The sequence below is a fragment of the Topomyia yanbarensis genome, chromosome 3, assembly GCF_030247195.1.
Source record: "Topomyia yanbarensis strain Yona2022 chromosome 3, ASM3024719v1, whole genome shotgun sequence".
Taxonomy (NCBI): domain Eukaryota; kingdom Metazoa; phylum Arthropoda; class Insecta; order Diptera; family Culicidae; genus Topomyia; species Topomyia yanbarensis.
Genome location: NC_080672.1, coordinates 270250486 through 270275345, shown reverse-complemented (window position 1 = coordinate 270275345; position 24860 = coordinate 270250486). Strand labels below are relative to the sequence as shown.

General features: G+C 40.4%; 1 protein-coding gene across 1 annotated transcript; it reads left to right on the top strand.

Annotated features, from left to right (window-relative positions):
• Positions 1–1967: 1967 nt before the first annotated feature.
• LOC131693937 (death-inducer obliterator 1-like) lies at positions 1968–24692 on the top strand. Its single transcript, XM_058982215.1, has 9 exons — positions 1968–2701; positions 3057–5433; positions 18129–18306; positions 19232–19585; positions 19648–20256; positions 20319–20555; positions 20651–22231; positions 22988–23306; positions 23373–24692. The coding sequence occupies exons 1-9, from the start codon at positions 2503–2505 to the stop codon at positions 24110–24112; spliced, it is 6594 nt and encodes a 2197-aa protein (XP_058838198.1). The 5' UTR covers positions 1968–2502; the 3' UTR covers positions 24113–24692.
• The last annotated feature ends 168 nt before the right edge of the window (positions 24693–24860 follow it).

The window sequence follows — 24860 nt, the reverse complement described above, 5'->3', positions numbered from 1 at the left end:
TCATTCCCATCCAATGTTATTTCGCCCTCGGTCAATTAGGCACGAGGATAACACGTGGTGTAAACGAGAGATGAAACTTATATTCAGGGGAAAGGGAAGAAGTAGAGACCAATCGGGGAAAGGGAAATGAAAGAAAAAAATGCTTAGCTTATATAGCGGCGATTCCGGCTATTCTGGTATTCACTTCACCAGCCTGGGCACCGGCGAACAAAGACTGCCTCAAACAATGGTTGACCTTCACTGACAATATTTATTTTTATTCACTTTATGCACGGCACCAGAAAACGAATTGCTTCGATCGAGAGCTCGGAGGGTTATGATTTTTTTTTATTGATTTTTTAGTGAATGATACACACAGAAAAAATGTTGGTAAAAATAAGAGTTTTTCATCTTTAGCAAAAAACAACCAACCCATATTCTTAGTTTGAAAATAAAACTTTTATTTTGATTACTATTCTTCATTGGCTTAAACGGAAAACTTTTATTTTCATTATTATTCTTGATTTATTTAAAAGTTTTACTTTCAACCTAAAAGTAGCGTTGGTTGTTTTTTGCTAAAAGCGGGACACTCTTTTACCAATATTTTTTTCTGTGTGTACGTTTTTAAGAGGTCTGATTGATGATCAGATGTAAGTCAATGTTGTACATGAGTATATTTACCATCCTTTGCAGTCGTTATGTCTTATTCGCAAAATTTTAAAACTATGTCCTAAAGTGGCCCAAAATACCTCTTTCACCCTACCAAAATTTAAGTTGAATTTACCTAATTTTGAGTATACCCCAAACAACTCAAAAGTACAATACTCGACGGAAGACCTCGACTGAGTCGAATTTCGTTTTGTTTTTGACAACATTATTGTCGCGCTTATAATAAAATCTCACATTGCGGGCGTCTGAAAGGCGCATCAAATATAGCCGCAGTTGCTCCGCAAGGAGATTTCTGTGGAGCTTTATTTTTCTGCCAGCTGTGTGCTTTTCGAAAGTTTCAAGGAAAAAGCTGCCTATGAATTTATATAGGCGGCTGTCACGCGCCTATCTCAATTGAGCTTTCATATAATCGCATATCGAGCGATTATCCTGCAAGGCACAATAATAATCGTGAAAGCGACGCACAACTCAAAACTAAGTTATCAGAACTTATTCTTTGGGTTGTTTTATTTTTCCTAACGACGGTTTACCATTTATCTGTCAGTGTCATTCCAATCGAGCACGAGACCTGTCAATGGCCCTCGTTCCAGAAGGATTCGAAACGATTTTCTTCGAATTGAGTGTTTTTGACAAGTGTCTAGTGACCAATTAGCTGAAAATGGTTTTCATCCAAGTAATGAAATTGGTCGTTACAGATAAGAAGAATAAGATAGAGATGGCAACCCGAACAGAAAGTAATATCGAAATTGATCGTAGAAATGTTGAATTTACAACTGTTTTATTTGTTAACAACAACTTTTCTTGTAACATCAATGTACTTATGATGCAGTCCTTCATGCCTCCAAAATCTACAACGGAAAAACAATGTAAATCGATATTTTTGATTTCAGAATGTATGGGAAAAGATTTTTTTTTTCATTGTTACATCCCTTAACGACTCCCTTTTTCCATGTAAAAATCGAGTTTACAATAAAATTGGATGTAGAAACAACAAATGTGATTATATTTCCATTGTAAATTTTCCGGAATAGCATTGTTTTTCGTTGTAATGTAACAATAAAAAATGCTGTAATACTGTTGTGCATTTCTATTCGGGAAGTCTATCCAGTCCAGAGGAATTCAGCGTCTTTAATTTTTCCGTATATCGATTTCTAAAACATTAAAACATCGCATTTTAATATCGGCCAGCTCTACTGTGATTGTCCGTCATTCGTCAGAGCGAGACATCATCGCTGGTCTGCCCACGAGAGTAAACGGTTTAGCAACATGTTAGTCGCTGGAAAGTGAAACAGAAATTCCTTGTTTCACGTCGTTCCTTGCCAACGCAAGGCCAAAGCCTGAAAATTCTCGCGACAGCCCAGGCAAAAAATTTTCGCCAGCTTTCTTGGCTCTAGAAAACTCACTTTGAATGTTTCCAGCAGGTTGTAAACCACTACAACACGCTGTCCATGACCTCGGTAGATAGGTTCCGCTAAAGTGCATAGCGGGGTTGCATTTCGAAGAGTGAAAATTGTGTGCAAACAAATTTCCCGGGACCAGTAGCTGCAGGAAGAGAAAGATGGCGTCCGTCGCGAGTTTGCTGCTTTTGATGCATTATGAAAGCTATCAAACGGGAGTGAATGTGCGAAACACTGGTGCTTGCTGATTATAGACAGTGTTGTGGAAATCGTAGTAAGCGCGTATGTTCAAAGGTGAAGAAAACTAGTGAGCCTGTTATCCGGTGGCCGGCTTCGAAGAAAAAAAAATTCGAAAAATTGAATTGATTACGCAAATAACACTATTTTGTTTTTGTTGACAAGAGAAACAATTTGTGACCGGTGCATAGCTTGATGCACAACGCCCTAATGAGCAGAGATGTCTAGTTCGGTTTTCAAGATTTATCCGTCATCATCCGCATCGAATCACGAGGAAAATCCATTAAATGAAGGGGAAGCTTCGACATCACTGGAAGCTCCCGTGGATGAACATTTGAAAATAGACTCGAATTTGGTGATAGTCGTCGGGAAGGATGGTAGTGTACATGTTGATCAAAAAACACTTCACAGTTTGCTAGGTAAAAACAAATAGAATCCCAGGTTATGAATGGATAAGCAAGCCAATTGAGCTAACTGTACTGCTGGGTCAATTGACGTTATTGCAAATTCTGGCTCAGTTGCAGTGTGATGAACAGATCGAACAGATTGCACACTGCGCGCTTATTTTCCTTCGGTTTTATGATTTACGTTTTGCTCATTTTGTGATAGCATAAGACTGCGACGTTGCCGTCTTTTTGTTTTGTTTTTAATGAAAGTAGCGCAAAAATCGAAAACATTTTTGATTATTGCCTTGACGCGATTAACAATGTGTATTAATAATCTTTCGATGAAACATTACAAAATTCAAATCTAATGTAAATTATATTTTTCTAGCTAACGAAACCACGGATACGTCGGTTAGTTTGGTTCGTATTACATCGCCAACGCCTAGCATTGAGGAGGAAATTGAAGAAGAGCGACGGTTGTTGGAAGAGCGAAAGCTGGAGCAAGAGCTAGAATCCGTTACAGGTGAAGAATCAGAAAGTTCTCCCGAATCTTCTAATGTAGCGTTATCTACCGGGACAAATAAAAATGATGTTCCAACTTTAAGCGCCGCCGCAGGTTCAAGTGGTGTGTCCACTCGACGTTCCAAAACGACAGTAAAAAAAGACGATATCTTACTAGATGATGACGAAGCTCCGCATGTGAGTTTAATGGTTGAGGGATTTTACCCTCCCGCGGAAGCTAAGAAATTTGCAGCTGAGGTTTTGACTTTGGCGGGATTGCAGAAACCATTGCGGGTAGAAACGGCCATCGACTATGAATTCCAGCGATACACTGTGGCTAACGATCATTGTTACACACCGCTGACTTCGCCAAGCCAGAAACTTCCTCCACGTCCATATTACGAACAGGTGAATTCACCAATTGAAACCCGATCCAGCGAGGCATCAATTGCGCCGGAAGTGCAAACTGTTTTACATCCCGAAGAAGGTACTAGTGGAACTACCAGAAAGAGACTACCCAGTAAAGTTGCACCTGTACCCCTTCCGACTAGTAGCGTTCGTCGTAGAAAGTCTACCGCTCATAAAGAAGAACTAAGTGATGCTGCAGAATTGCGAAGTATTTTAGAAGACACTGATTCCGATTATACAGAAGAAAGTTCTTATCCAGAAGATGATGACAATGACAGTGATTTGGACTTCAGTATCTCTGGGAAACAGTCGAAAAAGCGTAAGTCAGGTTCGAAGAACAAATCTGCCCAAAAGAGTGCTTTGAAAAAAGATGATTCCAACGAAAATAAAGACGTTAAGAAAAAGTTTGTGAAATCCCCTAAGAAACCGGAAACAAAAGCCATTACTCCTGTGTCAACTATCAACAAAACAACGAATCCAAAAACATATGGTCCTAAGCGCGACGTCGCCAAAATTATTGATCCACCCTCCGTCCCTGTAACAGCACTTGTTCCAAGTGTCCCAGTATCGGTCGCTCCTGTTTCTAATATAGTTGCACCAGTGAAAAAAGATAAGAAACCGATAAAACCAGCTCCCCATGTGGAAGCTCTCTTCAGTGATATGACATCTTTGTTCTCGACACCGGACATCATAAAAAAAGTTGGTTCAAATCGAGTAAATTCGCTTACAACTGTGTCCCTATCGAACCCAGCGTCCGGCCCAAGCACATCGGCAACTGTTATTCAACGTGGATTCGTTCAACTGTCACCAGCTACGGCCAAAGGTACTCAGAAACTACCTGCGCACATTTCAATTCAAACACATACCAGCGCTTCCGAAGAACACGATAAACGATTGGACCTCATGGAGTCGCTTACACAGCAAGAATTGGACGAAACAGATTCAAAACATTCTCAAAATGCTCTTCAAAACACACCCCTCGCAGAGGACATTGTAAAAATCTTGGAAAACAATTTGCCCCCAGGTGGAGTCCCCGAGTCGGTTCTTCCCATCACTGATAACAGTATTCTGGCGGCGCTTGGTTCCAATGACGATGGTCTTCCTGAAGATTTGTTGCAACACGTTGCTGAGTTGGCAGAAAATAAAGAGCTACAGGAGATTCTTGACAAGCAAGTACTCGGTGTTATAGGTACAGATTCGATTGTAAATCCAGCCGTTTCACTTCCTATGCCATCCACCTCGGCACAGGTAGTACCAATAATAACGCGCCAGGTGCAACCAGTTATGCAGGTTCATAGTGCAACTCCATTACCGATTAAGCCAACAAACCCTGAATCCTTGCCGACAATGACTGTTAAAGAACAATTAATGCCACGTAAGGAAGCCATACAAATCCGCCGTAGCGATGGACGTGTTATTACTCTTCCACCGATAGAAGCTCCTGCCACAAGGTCCGCGAAACGTCGCGCACAAACTGGAACTAGCTCAAGTTCTTCAGCGCCTGCTACCGTAACAATGGTTACTACGGCTGCCGCGTCTGCCCTGAATATCAACTCCCCATTGGTCGGCCATCAAAGTGGCGTGTTGAGTGCTAAACCCATCAAACACGCAGTGAAAGCAACCACTACGCCCTTGCTGTATGACGATGGTAGTGGAAGCTTACTGATCGATGAAACCCGTGGCAAGGGTAGCCGAAGTGGGGCCTCTAGCAGAAGAACGTCGGAATCGTCGTCTACTTCAACAAGCCGAGGAAAGCGGACCAGCACGGTAGCCGTGGCGGCAGCAGCTGCTGCTGCTGCACACGACGATGAAATTGAATCGGATGAGAGCTGGAACTCCGAGGATGATCCAGACAGGTGAGTGAGCGTTGTGGTTTTGGTGTTATTACGTGGCTTTGAGTCGAGTCTATGGTGGTTTGGAAAATTGAATCTTAGTAAGGAATAATTTGCGTTATTTTCAAAATATCAGTTGCTAAATAATGATGATTCGAGAAATTGTATAATTTGTTATTAACTAAACCAACTGATAAAATGAAGAAATTCATAGCTGTGACAGGGTCTGGGTCACTTGGCATAATGTTATTTAGCATAATGAACAGGTGGCATAATGGTCATTTGGCGTAATTTTGGAAATTGAACATTTCAAGAGAAAATTTTCAATAGGACGTAAGTAACATTGAGAGCCTCTCTTTGTTTATTTTCTCTTTCGTTTATTACGACGTTACTACAACACTTTGCACTAATTTTCCAGTACATATCGAAAGCCGACGGTTTTTACTAGAATATTATGCAAAGAGTAGAGTAGTAAATGTTGAAATGGCCGAGTAATTAACAGAAGAGAAAGACCCCAATGAGAATCTCATTGTTACTTACGTCCTATTGTAAATTTTCTCTAGATTTGGTCTAATTTCAAATTGTGCTTAAAGTAAAGGTCATTTGTCAAAACGGACATATGGTATACTAGTGATCACATTGAAGGTCATTTGACAATTTTCTTATCTTTGGGGAAACAGGCAAAATTTTATTCTTGGCGAGAAGCAAGGTCATTCGGTAACATTTTGGGGTCTGCTACTGCTGCGTTAGTTAGCAGGGTGTTTCTTCGGGTAAATGTTTTCCTGTCTGTATTTTGGTGCCAGCGGAAGTTCGTTTACCAGCAGTATATTTATAAATAAAATTGTGGCAAACCAAAATTAATTAGTTTATTTTTACTGTGCTACTGACGTAACGAAAAAAATAAATAATATTGACGCCTAAGGTGGTTACGCCACATCGCTTCAAGTCGCGTGCTGTCCGATATCGCCTCATAGCCCCCATGTTTGAGTAATCCAGGCAAATGAGAGTATTCAAGGTTTGCTTGCGAAGGGCCGTCGCTTCCGATGGCAAGTCGGCAGCCACCTTGCCCTACATATCCACGGCGTCTTTGCACCGCTTCGGATCCGTGGTCTCGTTAAGAAGCAAAGTCGCATTACAATGCCTACTTACAGCACTGCAGACACCGATGGTTTACTAGGTGTAAATATATTAGTAAATTTCATTCTTAAAATTTGACGGAATCAAGTGATAAAGCTGCTCATTATTGTCTGTTTCAAAGGGTATTTGAGTTCATTGGAAGTATTTTTTACATTATATAGTTCGAATGAACAGCTCATGAAACAAAGAAGGATAATAAGCAAATAATTTTAGTAATTGAAACGCTGTTTTGAAAAGTAACAACTCGCAGGCGGAATGTTCCGGACATATGGAATAATGCATAGGGCTAGCACATTCCTAATCTGGGAACGCGATGTTTGCGTACGGAGGGAGCGAGTCGTGTGATCATTCCTTCAAGAAACAAATATTTGCGCCAAATGTCCATTATGCCAAAAGATCTTCAGTGTGATCACTTTGCAAAATTATGCCAAATGTCCGTTACGCCAAATATAGTAGACATAAACGTCCATTTTGTCAAACAACCGTATGCCAAATGGCCCCTCGTCTAAGAAAAACATTTATGCAGCTCTTTTTGTGGGTTTTGACACGACACGGCTCAACTGCCTACAATGGCAATGGAAGAGCCATTTAGATAGAGAACCCCATGGCACATGGGTCTAACTTGCGATTATGGACAGTCGATGCGTTATCATAACTGAACCGTCCTGCCCATACTCGCATAACAGTCCCATGTTTAGTTAGTTTCACAAATCAAGAGTATTTATTCATATGGTCCTTAGTGACATTCACTTCGAAATGTGAAAAACGAGGTTAAAGTTGCATGGACCTCAACCAAATCCCTATTTGAGAACAGATATGGGTTTTGATGAAAGAATTATGACAATATAATCTAAGGGCTATGATCTTTGGGTATGAAATATTTAGTGCTATTGTAGTTTTTAAGCCCTTTAGCATGAAGCGTCTTTTTGTCAATTATAGTTTTATGATTTTTACTTGGCAGAATTGATCCAAGCGGACTTAGCGCGGAGCGAACACTATATAGGTTTTCGGTATGTTTTACTATCAAATTAACTCGTAGGCAGAGAAGTACAAGAGACCTGTTCTCGTCTATTCATTTGTTTTCTGGTAGGTTACATCGTTATCGGTGTTATGGCTTTTTACAGCGCCGAAGCGCTGGTATAAAACTTATCTGGATCTAACATCTATAACCTTTCACATAGGCCTTTTTCGGGCCCAAGAATCATGCAAGGCTGCACATTAGGCTTTTTCAGCAGAAGTAGCACTTACGATGAACATTGAATTTCTTTTAGGTTTTCTACAAAATGTGCACCGGACTACGAATGTTCTCTATTGCTTTTTTGGCGGATATTTATTGATATTTTTCGATGAAAATGAAAAGAAGGTTTACGTTTCGGCCTACTGTTTAGCCGCCATCAAAACTTTACCCGTTATTCTATTCTCTATTCCTTATTGTGCAGCTCAATGGGGAATAGAGGGTGGAATAACTAGTAAATTTCTGATAGTGTCTGAAAAGAAGCCGAAGTGTGATACTGATAGTGTCTGAAACGTAAACCGATTTACTTCTCATTCATTTCCACCGATAAATATCGGTCAAAATCCGCCAAAATAAGTTCACGGTGATCTAAAATCGATATTCGTTCTCTATTGCAATGGGAACTAGTTGCACTGGATTCAAAAGAAGAAAAAAATTCCGGAAACTTTAGTTTATGTTAACCAACCATTGGCTGAAAGTGATCAAAATCAATTAATCTAGAATGCTTAAGGAAAGAAAATCGTCCTTGAATAGTTGGAATTGCGGAGTCATTGCTAATAGCGGTTTCTAAAGGACTATCACGATCAGGAAAATTACAAAACGAATGTCTGTCATCTACTTAACAAAAAGAATATTCTAAATTTTTGGTTGGAATAAGATTTAAAGTAAATTGCTCAAAGGGGTGTACCCCATATGGCATAATGGACGTTTGGCATAACGGGTTTGGCATAAAGACGTTTGGCATAATGGACATTTGGCATAATGCTTATTGAGAGGTAGGGACATTTGGCATAATGGACGTTTGGCATAATGGACATTTGGCATAATACCTATTGGGGGTTAAGGGTCATTTGGCATAACGGACGTTTGGCATAATGGACATTTGGCATAATACCTATTGGGGGGTAAAGGGACATTTGGCATAATCGACATTTGGCATAATATTGGGGAGTGAATCCAAAATTATCATAATCAACTTTCGTCATATATATGATGTTTTATTTTGTTACTTGTTTTGTTATCAACAGAAAATAAATATTTTTCATATTATATGAATCACGCAATCTGTAAGTAGTTAGATGGATCGCAAAGAAAAAATGATTAGAGATAGGCACATTTGAACATATTTTTAATAGGTTAAAAGGGTCCTTTGGATTACGTGATGTAAATTTAGCAAGTGAAATTTCCGTAGTTCGATAGCTTGAATAATGAGTAACATGTAAACTGTACATTGTACAGTACTACAGTAGAATACAGAAGTATAATTGCGTTCTTTGTAAAGAAGGGCGAATCACTATACTTTTCATATACTATTTATTTATTAATATGCACAGAATAGTATACATATTGCGCGCACGAAAGGTTCCTCCATGCGCTTCGCACGCGCTGACGTGTAGAAATTCTTGCAGCCAAACCCGCGTGTTAGCGAAGAGTGTGGTGGTATGCTTCGCGCGCGCAGGGTTCGACTGAAAAATTCATAACGCCAAAAATACTCAAATGTTCTTTCCCAAATGTTAAAGGCGTCAAGAAAAATATTTTAAGAGAAAAAAAGTCATCCAACTTTTTAATATTTTACATTAAATAAGCAGCATGATTATTTTTAATAAACTTCATTCGAAAACTGAGAAAAGCACACATTACATGTTTTCAACAATTTTTAATATCTTCTTCAGTTATTGCAGTATTGGAGATTAAATAAAAGTATTTTAAAAAATTAAAGCAAATTACTACTATTTGAAAGAAAAAAATACGTGTCAAATATTTTAGACAACCAAATCGAAACAAATGGTAAACAAAATTTGGGGTGGTAAATTTTATTTGGAATGCTCCATATATAATGTAAAGTAGGGCGCATCACAATTCTGTGCATAATAGTAATTAAGTATTATATGAAAAGCATAGCGATGCAGCCTTCTTTACAAATAACACAATTATACATCTGTATTCTGCCGTACATGTTACTCTTTATTCAAGTTATCAAAAAACGGAAGTCTTACTTGCTGAATTTACACCACGTAATCCAAAGGACCCTTTTAACCCATTAAGAATAATGTGTGTAAATGTGCCTATATTTAGTCGTTTTTTGCGATGATCCATCTAAATACTCATAGATTGCGTAATTCATACAAAATGAAAAATATTTTTTTGAGTTGATTCCAAATTACGAAATAAAACATCGTATATATGACAAAAGTTGATTATAATAATTTTGGATTCACTCCCCAATAAATACTATGCCATTTTATGCCAAATGTCCATTATGCCAAATATCCCTTTACCCCCCCCCCCCCCCCCCCAATAGGTATTAAGCCAAATGTCCATTATGCCAAACGTCCATTATGCCAAATGTTCCTTCACCCCCCAATAGGTATTATGCCAAATGTCCATTATGCCAAACGTCCATTATGCCAAATGTCCCTACCTCTCAATAAGCATTATGCCAAATGTCCATTATGCCAAACGTCTTTATGCCAAACCGGTTATGCCAAACGTCCATTATGCCATATGGGGTACACCCGCTCAAAGCGCAAAATTTCCTATCTTTTGGTGGTCGAATCTTGGCTAACATCGTTAGGGACCGTTCATAAATTACGTAACGCGAAAATTGCCTAAAATTGACTCCCCCCTCCCCCCATGTAACAAATTGTCACAAATTTCTGTATCCCCCCTCCCCTATTACGTAACAAATTCTTCGAAATATTTTTTTTGTTCAGTGAAAACATGTTACGTAACGATCTAGCTTACTCCCCCTCCCCCATATGTTACAACATGTAACAACTTGTCGTACCCCCTCCCCCCCTAAACGCGTTACGTAATTTATGAATGGTCCCTTATCGCGATTGTATATTCAATTCCCTCGAAAATCATTCCCCAGAAAGCCATTGCCCGGAACGTACCGCTCCTCAGAATGTACCGCCCCCTAGAATGATCCATTCCCCAGAAATATTTTACAAGATATTTTTATTAACTGATTGATTTGATCTAAATTGCTGATTATGTTCGCCTTGTTTGCTGCATGTGTTCAAAAGATGTCATAAAGTAAATGAATGCCAATTCTTTCCAAAAACAGCTCATGAACAAAAGAAGGAAAATTTTTAGACAAATTAATTACAATTTCATTTAAAAATAATATTGGGCTTCAGCTTGTTCGACCACCCCTGGCTGCGCGGTTATCGATCTGGACTAGCACAGGGAATCAGTAGATAATTACGCTTATGAGTAGTGAAACATCTTTTAATGTCCAACTCCTGGTAAACCTAAAGTGTTTATTGACCGCTGACCAGGCCCGAACGTAGATCGCGTAAGGTAAGGAAAGGAATGTTAGTCCGATACTTGCTTTTGCTAGAAGCCTTATATACTACTGCGTACTCCACAAGTATCACGGGAGGAGGATATTTGTTAGTAAAGATAGAAGTTGAATGCTACTTCTTCATGATCAACGCCAGAGAGGTGACTAGACTATCTGGACTAGATATCGATTCATCAACTCGTGGACCGGGGACCAACGGCTTTACCTCCCTTCCGAAGGAAGACGTGATAGATTTTTTCAACTCAGTAAAATCTCAGCGACCTCGGCTGCGATTGAACCCAGACCAACTGGAATGAGTGGCGGTCACGCTTACCACTCAACCACCGGCGCCGTTTATGATTTCATTTACAAATAATATTTCTCTAAAACAACATTTCATGTACAAATAGGGCAAAATAACAGATATTCGTAACAAAAATTAAAATTAAAAATCTATATAGTAACAAAATCATTAGAATCAAAAAATGAAAGGGTTGTTTACAAGACACGACCACGAAGATGTTAAAATGTAATTATTTTAACGATGATTCCTAATGATTGAAATATCAAAATTTTGACGTAAAACAAACCTGTAAAATAAATGTCTTGACATCTTGTCCACAATATATGAAGTATGTGGTTTGAACGTTAGTGCCGAGTCCAAGATGACTTCAAGATCCTTGACGATAGAGTGTCTTGGAATGCTCGAGTGGAAACAACGGGAAAAAAACTGAAACGAATGATGTTTCCTCGCAAACGCAATTTTCTCGGGTTTAGAACCATTCTGTTCAGATCGCACCACGTACTGAAGCGGTCTAGTTCACTTTAAAGAAATTCGGTATCGATGGAATCCCGTATCTGTCGAAAAATCTTCATATCGTCAGTGAAGTAGGAATGGGCGTTGTCGATGCGTTTTTTTTTTTTCGAAATCGATGTTTTGTGTGCGATCTTTTCGGTTCAATGTTTGACAACATCGATTGTAATAATTCAATAAAATCGATTTTCCTCCATAATTCTCACTGAAAACGACGCGATTTTTTTCACAATCGATTCTTTACCTCGAAAAATCGATTTTTTATCCGATTTTCTCGGTTTGATGCATGACAACATTTTTTAATTAAAATAATCGATGCGACAAAATCGTTTTTTTTAAACGCCCATTACTGTGGCTAGGTCTTTGTAGTTTGATTTCAAAATGTCATTAAAATAAATGAGAATTATAACTAGACCGAGGTGACTTCCTTGCGGTATACCGGATTTAGCAAGAAATTGTGCAGATAGATAGCCCTAATGCTGATTTGCAGTTACCTTCCATCGAGATAAGAATAAAATTAACGAAATACATGGAAGAAGTTGACCGTGAATACCGAGTTTATCTAGTTTGGCTATTGTGATATCATGGTTGATAGTGCCGAAAGCCACGGATAGATGTAAATAGCATCGGTTTGCAATCCGTCACCAAATCCTTCGAATACATACGTTGTGAATGAGAGCAGGTTGGTCGTTTTCGATCGTTTAGGCATTAAATCGTGTTGGTCGTCTGCGATGTAGTGGTTACAGTGAATGAAAATAGAGTCCAAAGCTCAAACACAAAATTCCTCGATAATTATTGGTGTTCGATTTGTTTCTTTTTTTATGCATCGGAAACACGTGAGCCGTTTTTTAAAAAGTAGGAAATATTCCAGTATCGAGTGAAAGTCCGAAAGCTTATCTCGGTGCACTTTTTGACAAAAATCTAGGGTACGCCATCTGGACCCGGAGGGCTAGATGCCTTCAGCTTGGAGTTTGCTGCAAGAGTATCAGCATATTATCGACGCAAATTCGGTTGATGGAGTATCCTAAAGAAGGAGTGAGATTCGCGGTAGCGGCGATTTGTTGTGATGTAAGGTGCTCGTCTGAAAAAAAACGCTTGAAAATTTTTGGGAGAACAGCTGGCAGATTTCCTTAGTTTCGGTGCCTGAAAATCCATTTAATGACATACAAGATGACAACCCGGATTCTTTTCGCTGCTCATTCACATACTTCCAGAACGACTTAGGCTTAGATTTCAGTTGACGTTCGACGTTCCGCATGTACCTGGAAAAGGCTCGTCTGTTTTGCTGTATGTATTCGTGGTAGAGATGAATGTAGTGATTTCGTATGCTTATGCTTCGAGAATTATTAAATGCAGCTCGTTTGGCAGTCTTTAATCATTTTAGTAGGGATGCATGAAGCACAGCATGAGAGCCTAGCACGAGCTGAGCGGCCGCTTTGAACGAACCAAAAGCAGTATGAACTGACACCGCTCGTGCTAGGTAACCTTCGTGCTCGAGCTAGCTTGGCAAGCTGGCAGTAGCTAGCTCGGTGAGCTAGCTCAATGAGCTAGCACGAGTTAGCTCAATGAACCAGCACGGTAAGGCTTTCCGATGAGCTAGAACGGTGTAGTAGTGTAAGCTATGGAACGAAAGTATAGGGCAAAGCAAGAAACATGCGTATGTTAATCTGTCGCACATTAACCAACGCATGTTTCTTGCTTTGCCATATACTGAAACACGATGCAGGCATTATTATTTTATTTTATTAATTTATTTAATTTATTCAATGAACTTAAGACCTATGCCTTGTATGTTCTAGTTATAAATGATATGAAGAGCTATTACTCACACTAACGCGTAGTATTTTTTCTACTTTGCTAGAGCTGAGCTATAACTCAGTGCAGCGTGCTAGGTATCACCGTGCTAGCGAGAGCTCTCGCTTATTGCTGCTCGTGCTACGCTCATCGGAAATCAGCACAACCCTAACCCATCCATAAATGACGTAGCATTATATGGGGGAGGGGGGAGTGTTGAATTTTGTGATGATGTGTGACGACAGGGGGGTAGGGGATCATGTCAGGCTACGTAGCTTTTTAAAGGGGAATAACTAACATCGTTTTATTATTCAAAAAAAATACGGGGACAGGGGGGAGAGTCAAGCTACGTAATTACCAGGGGGTATTTAATGGTTTTTTGACGAAATGCTACGATGAGGGAGGAGGGTATTAAAACGAATCAAAAAATGCTACGTCATTTATGGATGGTCCCTAATAAACATCTTATGATTCAAGAGCCTAACGACCTGTTCAGGGTATCGTCCAAACAATATGTGGAATCGTAAAGTTCGAGTATAATATTAGTAGCTCTGACACATTATCAGCTAGTGTATAGGACTAGGACACGGTGCAGCATCGTTCTTGTGCATGCCTGCGTGTTAGGACAGTTGGTTGCTACGGAGGGTGTTTCTTGATACATGTCGGTCGAGACGGTAATTCGAAATATTAGAAAACGTCGTCGCTGCATCGTTCACGTTGTCGTTTTTTAGATTTTTGTTACAGTTAATATTCATTAACGTACCACCCTCTCGCAGGTTGATGGGATCGACGGTATTGTAAACATCATCAAGCCACAATAGATTCAATAGAGTTATCTAAATATAAGGACCTTCGCTCTTTTTAGTTTCTATTTGCACCAAGTTCCACTACTAGAGGTTAATTAGTTCTCATGTTAATAATCCACCAATCATTATGACTACTCAGGATTTGATTTATATAAGAAGCCCGCTTCAAGATGTTGATTACAATAAGCCTCGATAGTGGTGTATCGAGGAGGCCGGGAGGGCTAATATGAGCCTTTTTTCTGTTCTATACCTTTACCTTTATTTACCCGCTCATAACCAACAATCAACCAGTAACAAATAGATAATTGAGAAAGGATGTGCTATGTGTGGTGGCTGGCTATTCAAGTGTTAGTAGAGTTTGAAGTACTAATGTATTTCTATCATGTGATGATCATAACTTCAGCTGTATCTTGTACCTGTCTAATCCATTACATCCCTCATATATTGTCTTTTTTCTTCTTTTTGAATCCTATACTGCCATTCTACACCCGCCTTCAGCTAGGTCAGCAAAGAGGGTGTTCACTACACTACGTCTTAACACTCACGCATTCTCAAACGCGGTCTCAAGCGGGAACCTACAAAAATGCCCTCGCGCACGCGATTACGAATCGGTTACGTCCGGAAGTCTATCCTTGATCCTAGAAGCCTAGGTCCATACCTTCAGCTGGACCAAATAGGAAAATACGCTCATGTTAATTAGACAACACGTCTCATGCGACATGACCGGGAACTCTATCGATATAAGCGATCCCACTCTGCCAGAATTCTAACCGCGCACCGAAAATTTAATATCAGACTCACGGTTCGCGCGACCATTCAAGAACACACGTTATAAAATTACGTTAGTGCACAAACGTTAGAGCCCCTCGCGATTTTCCAAGCAACCTACGCCTACGAACTCGCAAACATGATTACACCCCGGTGATAAGGTGAACGTCTCAGCATTCATAAACTCACCAACGCGATTTCAAGCGTCAACCTACAAACTCCCGCTCACGCCATCATGAATCGGGATCGTGCGGAAGTCGCGGTCCGCGCGCGGTCATTCTAGAACACACGCGAATATGCGAAAGGCACACGGTTATAAAATAGAATTTATACACGCGAAGTTACATACACGTTAGCACACGCGACATACAAACGCACACGCAATCGAACACGTTAACGTACAAATGTTCGAGCCCTTCGCGATGATACGCGTGATCGAGAGTCTCTACGCCCGCGCATACCTGAACCGTACAAGGAATATCACATTCAGAATCACGGACCGCTACAATTGGCCTAAAGCAGTGTTTTAGTGGGCGCCATTCGTCTGCAAATTGTAGTATGTGATTCTGACGGGGAGCCCTTCCGAGAACCTAGCTCTACAGCTCCAGTAGGACAACTCTAGAAAAAAAAGTTCATATTCAACAGCGTACCTAACGTACCAGCGACCTGGCACTACTGTGGCTAGTATACAGCTGGCGTTGACGATAAGCGTAGTTTGTTCAGTATCCAGTCAAAGAAATCCATTGTTTGCAGGACTCCACGTCAATCCAGACAAGCCGAAGTCGTCCAGAATGACGATATCATCATTCAGGGCGGTAATCGTGATTATGAAAATCAAGCCTCGGTCAAGGCTATGACGTCATAGCAGCAGCAAATAGCTGTCGGCTGATGAATTAGTGCCACCAACGTTTTAGTAGTAAACCTCGATACTGTTGGAGGACGGATCGGTTTCGACTGGAGTGGCGTCGACCGTACAGGGTGCGCCATCTGGATGTATCCTATTTCAACATTGAACAACTTCGTCATTTTCCAGCAAATTTTGACAGATAAACTCAATTCTGAGCCATTTTAGCTATGAGTCGAATTACACCAAAAGAACGCGCTGAAATCGTAGCGCTTTACATTGAAAACGATCGTTCAATAGTGAAAACTGTGCGTGCTTATCGTAAAAAATATGGCAGGCATTCGGCCCCACAAAGAAGACAATACATAATTTGGTGAAGAAGTTTTATGAGTGCGGGCCTGCAGATTCCTATTGGACAGCGCCCGCAACGTTCTAATGAAATTGTTGTAGCGGTAAAAAAAGTGTTTTTGATAACCCGAATACGCCGAATACCCCAAACCATCGACGGCATACGCTACCGTTGGATTTTGGCGCACTTTGTCTTTTCACAAATGCAGAAAAAAGGTCTAAAACTTCTATTTTCAACAAGACGGGGCACCTTGCCACACCGCAGCCGCTATACAATCAAGTTCTTGCAAAGCAAATTTCCAGGACGCGTTGTCTAAAAAAATGGTGATTTGGAATTGCCTCCTCGTACTCCGGATTTAACGATACCAGATTTTTTTTCTGTTTGGTTACTTGAAAAGTAAAGTTTATTCTAGCAAACCTAAGAACCTTGACGAACTCAAATCTAATATGCGAGCTGCAATTGCTGCGATTAAGCCCGAAATTCTGTCCAATGTCATGCAAAGTGCCCGTAAAAGAGCTACTTTTTGCGTATCAAATGGGGGTGGTCATTTAATCGACGTTGTATTCTAAACCTGGTTTATAATAAATGGAATAAAATATCCTAAAAAAACTTGTGAAAATCGGCTGAAAATGGCTGAGTTGTTGAAAAAGGATACATCCTACTGGCGCACCATGTACTAGTAGCAGAGAGTGTAACAAAGTTGTCTTTTGGAGCAGATTGGGAGGTTCTTAAATCACTACCACGAATTGAATCGGAGCGACTGACGATCACTGTCTCGACTGCGGCGGGGGACTTGACACATCTCATATCAACTGCTTTGTGTGGCGACGGGGGTCTCTTGTTACGAAAGCTGGATGATTAGCCAGAAGTGTGAAACGCATCAGGCGTTGTATAGTTGCAATTTCTTACCGGAAATGACTGCTTGGAAGACCCCTTCTCTATTCATGCACACCGGACCGGGAGACGATTTCTGAAAGCTAACGCCAAACGCTCGACTGTGGCGGGGATGCAGGACTTCCATGATACCAACTGCGTAGCACCCAGTATGCGCTCGACATCCACATATCCTCACAATGGTGGTATAGCTTAATATAGTGGCTTTGCTAATCGTTACGGCTTGTTCGACATGGTCGAAAATGGGCCGGGTTCAAACAGCGGATTGCATGCTTCTTCTGAAGGCTAAGGTAAATCGATCGGTGTCACCATATGTTCTGGGTACGACTATCCTTAAATTCCATGAACAGTATACCTTGCGGCCATGTATCTGGATTAAGAGCTGTTGTGCAGTATTTTGAATGAACTCCGACTTTGAAGGATACAAAGTTCAAAGTACTTACGAGATATAATATATACTGTGCAGATTTCATTAAACAATATTCTGTATCGAATATCACATCACATCGATGATTGAGCAACGTGAATATGGTCGAGATCCTCCGGGTAGTGTTAAAAACTTTCTTTTCCAGAGTACCGGTGTTTACTTGGCAGATTGACGCCATTTCGGTTGATTTTACAAAATTTGTCTCGCGAAACAAACCGAGGTTCACCTAACTATTGGCTGCTGTTGTATCAGCCCGCTAAAAATCGGCCAGATAACCTTCAATTCACATTACATTAACAACCTTGATCGTAACATATTTTCTAGGTGAATGTTCTCCTAAACTGATAGAATGTTTCTTCGTAGACTCTGGTGCATCTGCAAGCAACCTCATAACAATCGCTTCATGATCTGTTGCGACGAGTGTGAAGACTGGTTCCACGGCAAGTGTGTCAACATCACCAAAGCGATGGGCCAGCAGATGGAAGAAGATGGCATCGAATGGACCTGCCCGAACTGTTTGAGAAAGAAACAGGACAAACAGGTGTGTAGATATCAATCTATAACGTTTTTATAATTTTTTTTGTTGATTTTGCATGTCTAGGATCTTGCGAACTAATCTTTTGTCTTCTGCTGGCAAGAGTCGAGCTTAAGCAGTGTTACTACGAATCACTCAAATCTACCAACATGTCTCACGGCAAAGACAGATTTGTCCATCTTTACCATGAGTACCATATCGGTTCTCATGGTAAAGAGCGGCAAGTCTGTCTTTGCCGTGAGACATGTTGGTAGATTTGGGTGATTCGTAGTAACACTGCCTAAGCTCGACTTCTGCCAGCAGAAGACAAAAGATTAGTTCGCAAGATTTGCGGCCTGTTTCTAATGACACTTCTAGTTTTCCGATCTGTATATTTCACATAGTTGCTCTCTCTTGAGTACTATGGCTCAAAAATTTTCATAATTTTCCTTACTTAGTAATCTCTAGCTAATTGAATGTCGTTAAAAAGTAAAAAAGAAAGTGTGACTCTTGGTGTGACTACGTGTCGAAATAAAAAGAATGAAAAAAGTACAAGCCTAGATGAATATGCTTGGATTTGTAGTCTTCTCAACGAACGTGTGCATGACATTAGGACTAAGTCCTGCTTTCTTTATGCACTACCAACATCCCTCTGCTTAGCTTTTAATTCTGAACTTGCCAATATTTTTGGTTCCTTTCGTTTAGACCTATATACAAATTTTCAAAGAATCGAACGATGCTCATTCCAAAGACTTTTTCAGGAAACAAAAGTATCTACACCTGTAAAGGTGACAGCACTAACTCGAAGGGCTATTCAAATTCGAAAACTCAACTTTTATAATCTTATCTCTTCGGGAAATCTTGCTTCAAATCTTTTCATACCGTTTCGTCTCTTCTCTAATCTACTTGTTTATTTTATCTCATTTCTACATTCATTTCGTTTACTTTGTAGCAACCAAAAATGACAGAGTTTTTGTTAGCGAGCGGCGGTATATCAAGCACCGAGGGTTCTACAGCGATGACTCATACGATTTCACCGAAGGTAGTAACCGTCACGGGATGTGTGGTTTGTGGAAAACCTGCCAGGGCAAGCTCAGTCTATTGCAGCGATGATTGTATTCGGAAGCATGCCGGTATGGCCCACAGTAGTTCAACAGTCGGGGTTAGTTCTGCTTCGACCTCGACGCTTGCAATGGCAAAAACGGTAGCAGTCTCGCCGGGTTTCGCATCAAAAGATAAGTCTAAAGAAGGTCACCGGCTGTCACAACCACCCGTTCTTATTAAAACCAGCGCAAAACCTGGAATGGTAAGTGACTGAATACTTTGCCGAGTTTAATTCTCACATTCGCATACTTTTTGTAATTATAGATCATTGTGATGGAGCGTAAAACGGGTCGTTGCCTTACGGGTGACAGTGCTCCTACTGCTGAGAATCTTGACGCGTGGCTCGCTAGTAATCCAACATTTGAAAGAGTTCCCCCGGGTAGCACACAAGAGGCTATCATTCTTGCAAAACGAGATGAAGAGGTACGAAAGCAGCGATTGGCAAAAGAATTACAAAAGAAAGCGGCCATGGGTGCTGGTCAAGTTTTACCACAAACTGGAATCAAAGTTCAGGCACAGCTAAAGATTGGCGATCAAAAAAAATTGACTGTAGTCAGTCCTGCCAATCAGCAAAGACAACAGCAAGCTCACACAAAACCGGTGGTAAAAGTTATCCAACGAACTTCAGTTACAGTACCCATTTCAAAGGGTATACCGACAACAGTGACTTATACCCCCAAGGTATCTGTGAATACGCCAAAGGTATCCGCGAGTACACCCAAGGCTGTAATACCTTCGGCAAGCACCACCCCAACAACATCTACCAGTACCGTTAGTAAGCCACAAAAGAAAACTACTCCGGAAACGAAACCAATGACACCACCAGCAACGGCGGGAGAAAATACACGAGTTACTGTCAAGAAAACACTTATGGTTTGTGTTTGGTGAATGTTTTAGTTTGCCAGCAGTATTCTAATACAGTTTTATTTTAACAGAAACATTTGGTTCAGCGCACTTTGGAATTAAGTAACAAGGACGCACCTAGGCTAAGCGAACAGGAGATTGATCAATTTGCTGAAGAAATTGAGGAGGAAATGTTTACTCTATTCAACAAGGATACCGGTATGAAGTATCGGGCCAAATATCGATCCCTGGTGTTTAACATCAAAGATAGGAAAAATTTGTCTTTATTCAAGAAGATTTGCGAAAAGCGCATCGGAGCTAAACAATTGGTTAGTACAATAGATGAACTCAATACTTTTGTATGCTGTTTAGTTTAATTAAGTCGTACATTTCAATCGTCGGGATTTATTTGTTATTTTTTCAGGTTCACATGACCGCCGACGAACTGGCTAGTCAGGAGTTGGCTCAGTGGCGCGAAAAAGAAAATAAACATCAGTTGGAGATGATCAAGAAATCCGAGCTGGATCTTCTGGCATGTGCCAAGAACTACGTTCTAAAAACACACAAAGGTGAGGAAGTAATCGAAGGAAAACGTGTTGATCGCGTACAGCTAGATCCGACTACATCTGTTGAGGATGTTGTAACTGTCCTGAACAATTCGACTGTTAGTAGTACCAGCGAAGTTGATAGCACATTATCACCCTCGAAGGATGGCAGCTACCGGCCAAAGGATTACGAGTTCAACAACTATGGAAAATATTCATCCGGATTGTACGGCAGCGGATCTATTACTAGCAGCTCAACGGTGACAGGTTCAACTGCAGTCCCAGCAGCCACATTGCCTGCATCGTCTACAGCAGCTAGTACGTCAACTAAAAAGAAGGAATCCAGACGAAGTCGTAGTAGAAGTAACAGTCGTGACAGGCGGCGCGGAAGATCCAGAAGTAGATCTAAACATAAGCGAAGACGGAGTAAAAGTCATGACCGGCATGCCAGTAGAGAAAGGGATCGCGATCGTGGTCGAGAAAGAGACAGGTCTCGTCATCACGAACACAAATCCGATCACAAATCGGACTACAAGAAGCACGACTCGAAAGAAACTAGAGACAAGGAAAAAGCGACGGTTGACAAAACGAAGGACAAAAAAATTGCAGTCAGTGTCATTTCTGAGAAAGATAAAAGTGAAGCGGTTGGAAAGCTCATTGACGACAAAAAAATATCTAAGAAGTCAGATAACGATTCGCATGAACTGGAGAGCTTCAATTTGATCGATCAAATTCTTGCATCTGCTGGTACTAGCGATGGAAAACTATCAGAGTCGACGGAGCTTAGTGCTAATATTAATCCAGAGGAGTCAAATCCATCGCCAGTTGCTTCCACCGAACAAGATCAAGAACCTACAAGTACAGTGACGATTCCAACCCCACCGCATTCCACAAATTTCGAGAGTGAATCTCCAACGCCTGATTTTACATCGAATATTCCGGGCGACGTTTCGGAGGAAGTGCGTAAAAAGGCTCTGTTTGTCCACTGGACGGGAAATGTCCATATGATTGACGTTGCTTCCATCGAAATGTCCATGCGATCTGTTAGCGGCGACATCGAAGATGTTGCGAAGGATTTTGCCGAGGACTTGGACATATGTGGAACAATCAAACCGGAAATCGTATGGGATTACATCGGTCAAATCAGAAAAAGTCCGAATAAAGAAGTCTGTCTGGTTCGGCTACATTCAAACGAAAGTTCCGCTTACTACACTCTCTATTCACATTTATATAGCCGGAAACGATACAGTGTAATAAAATCACCTTCACCATTGATCAAGGACTTCTACATATTTCCACTGCCAGCCGAACAAATGGTACCAATGATATTGAAGCCGCTGCGTGGCGTTGGCATCATTGAGGGAAATAAAAAGCCTGATTTGCTGCTGGGAATTATCGTCAAGATCAGGGGCAAAAGAAGTGGTTCTTCATCAACCACAACCGGAGCGGCTCCAGCTAAGGTAAGTAGGAATATTTCTCTGGCTGTGAAAAAGGTTATGTTTTTTGCTCATAGCTTTTGACCGGTACATGAAATTTCTATTGCTTCAATGCCTTTGTAAATACGTAACACTTTGCCGACGAGTATTGATATTGATTAAAACAGATATTTGGTTAACCTCCCAGCACTCGCTACAACACCTTGGAAACTAGCATCAACCGCTGCTCATTTGTAGAGTGATTCATGCGAGTGCCGGAGGGTTTAGAAAAACATCCCTGGCTGTGAAACCGTTATCTCCAAAGTTATCTATTTTAGAAACATACTACGTCAATTTTAACGCTTTGGTCGTTTTAAGCTACGTAGCCCTGAGAAAACGTTTAAGTGCTTTCTTATTTCCTGTTATTATGCTTATATGGTCGGTGTTAAGTCAGACCGGACTAAGTGACAAAATATTGATATCGAGAAAAACGAGTTTAAAGTTTGAATCATAGCATCCTTTACATTATGATTGAAAATTATATTTTGCCATGTTTCTTGTTTATTGTTACATGTTTCAAATCTGGTAAAAGTCGAATCTAGCTGCCGATATCGTTTATCCAGTGCTATCATTATCTCATTTTTTTATGTTTGCGAATTAGTCCGGTCTGAATTAACACCGACCACATAATAACAGGTTATATGGAAGTATAAATTAATTACAAAATTTCGATAAAGAAATTTTTACACAATCTTGAGCTTGATAAATGAAATTGAAATCAAGTATATATTTTCCCAACAGACCCCTCGACGACAATCGAAGCAGTCAACAACCACTAGTAGTTCATCGGCCGTGTCTCCTTCGTTTGCTCTCATGCAGCAAGTAATAACGAAGTATGCCACAGTAAACAAAAAAGCCGCTACTAAGCCTGATGTTGAGGTCACTAAAACTCCACCCAGTAGCCAAAGTCCGGTTCAATCGACGGCAAATGTTCCCTCAGTTTCTTCAATGAAAAAATCGGCACCTGAGACGAGCGCAGATGCAAAGAAGCGTCGATCTGAGTCCGAATCTCCCGAACAAATCGACATGGATATTATAAAGGGACCCGTTGCCGTTAAAGGTAGTAGAGAAAATAAAATATTTATAGTTAAAAAGTACTTCACATTGTATTATTTTTGTAACACAGCTCAACAAACCATAGAGAGTCCAGTTGCCGTGATAATCGATGATGACGATGAAGAGCCGTACTCTCCAGGATGCATCAGCGATGACAGTGATAATTTTGCCGATGTAACGGCAATTGTGGAAACAAAACAGAAACAGATCTCAGTCCCCGACAATGAGTCTGAACGGATTCGTCTTGAGATGGAGGAAATCAACAGAAAAATTGCAGAAGAGAAGAATAAAATCGTAGGTATTATTAGTAAGGCAGAACTGAAAGAAGATGAAATCAAATCGACGTTACCGCCATCGTTGATTACGGACATTTCAATTCCGTCAAATTTGTCGGAAATTCTGGCAAGTATTAAAGCAACCCCATCGACTTCCGAAGCTTCTTCAAAAATAGTAAGTGAAAAAGAAACTGAGAAGAAAGGCAATGTCGAGGATGAGGATGAATATATTCCGTCAGCACCGTCGTTTTATTCTAATTATAAAACGAGTTATGGGTATGGTAACGTGCCAACGCCACAAGGATCGATGGGTTCTGTAGGAACAAAACCAGTCCAGATAACCAAAGCCCCCACCGAGGGTGCTAGCAAGCTGTCGAAACTGTCCGACGAGGAGCTGCTCAGCATGGTCCCTGATGATAGCTATTTGCAACCACCTGTTCGAACCGTTGATCCAGTGCCACCTCCGAAAAAGGCTAAATGGGACTCGAATGAACCTCCTCCGCCAGGCATGGAAGACGCAATGGATGGCGATTAGTATGCAGGTGTACGACGAAATTATTAGTATGAGAGAAAATGTATGTCTACTGGAGATTGATTTTAAAAATTAACTCTTTAAATCGCATCAACATTCATGATATGTGCAAATAACGTACGAAGTTATAACTTGTGTAAGCCGTAATCGGTTTAAATTATTCAAATTTGTAGCATTAGGCAGATTGAAACCACAAGGGGATGTCAATGAAATCGAATAAGTAAAATAATCTTTCAAATCAACTGGTCTCGTTTGTTCTATCAAATTACATCGTCTTATTCACAATTAAAAAATGATCGTTTTTCGGAATGCTGAACAAATTATTCAATGTTCTTTCTGACTTTGAAACGCACCCTGAAATTAAAATGCTTTAATTTGACCTTAATCCCTACGTTCGTAAGCATACCGATCTGGTAAGATTACATTGTATAGAAATTCCTCTAATATATAGCAATTATCGTAATTTTAAGGGCATTTATCTAGCATAATTTAATGTAAGTGTAGTCCCAGAAGCAAAATTCCTGCTTTGGAGTTATTGTAAAAATTGTTGGTTTCGAAATAAAATTCATGTATAAATCAAAAACTCAAACGTACAAATTTAGTTTGGCAGTAAACATGCTCTACGTTCAAAGCTACTCTTGTATTGGTGTAATGATATAATTCAAATACATTAAAGCACACGAAAAAAGTATATGAAGATTTCATCAATACTGTATTCGATTTGCCCTGCTGTCAACCTAACTTTAACCGT

Bases quoted from the DNA above. Each gene is read 5' to 3' on its own strand.
- LOC131693937 (XM_058982215.1), top strand. From the start codon at position 2,503: ATGTCTAGTTCGGTTTTCAAGATTTATCCGTCATCATCCGCATCGAAT. The intron at 5,434-18,128 runs GTGAGTGAGCGT...GTTTCTTCGTAG, and splicing joins TCCGAGGATGATCCAGACAG to ACTCTGGTGCATCTGCAAGC. The intron at 20,257-20,318 runs GTTTGTGTTTGG...TTATTTTAACAG, and splicing joins CTGTCAAGAAAACACTTATG to AAACATTTGGTTCAGCGCAC.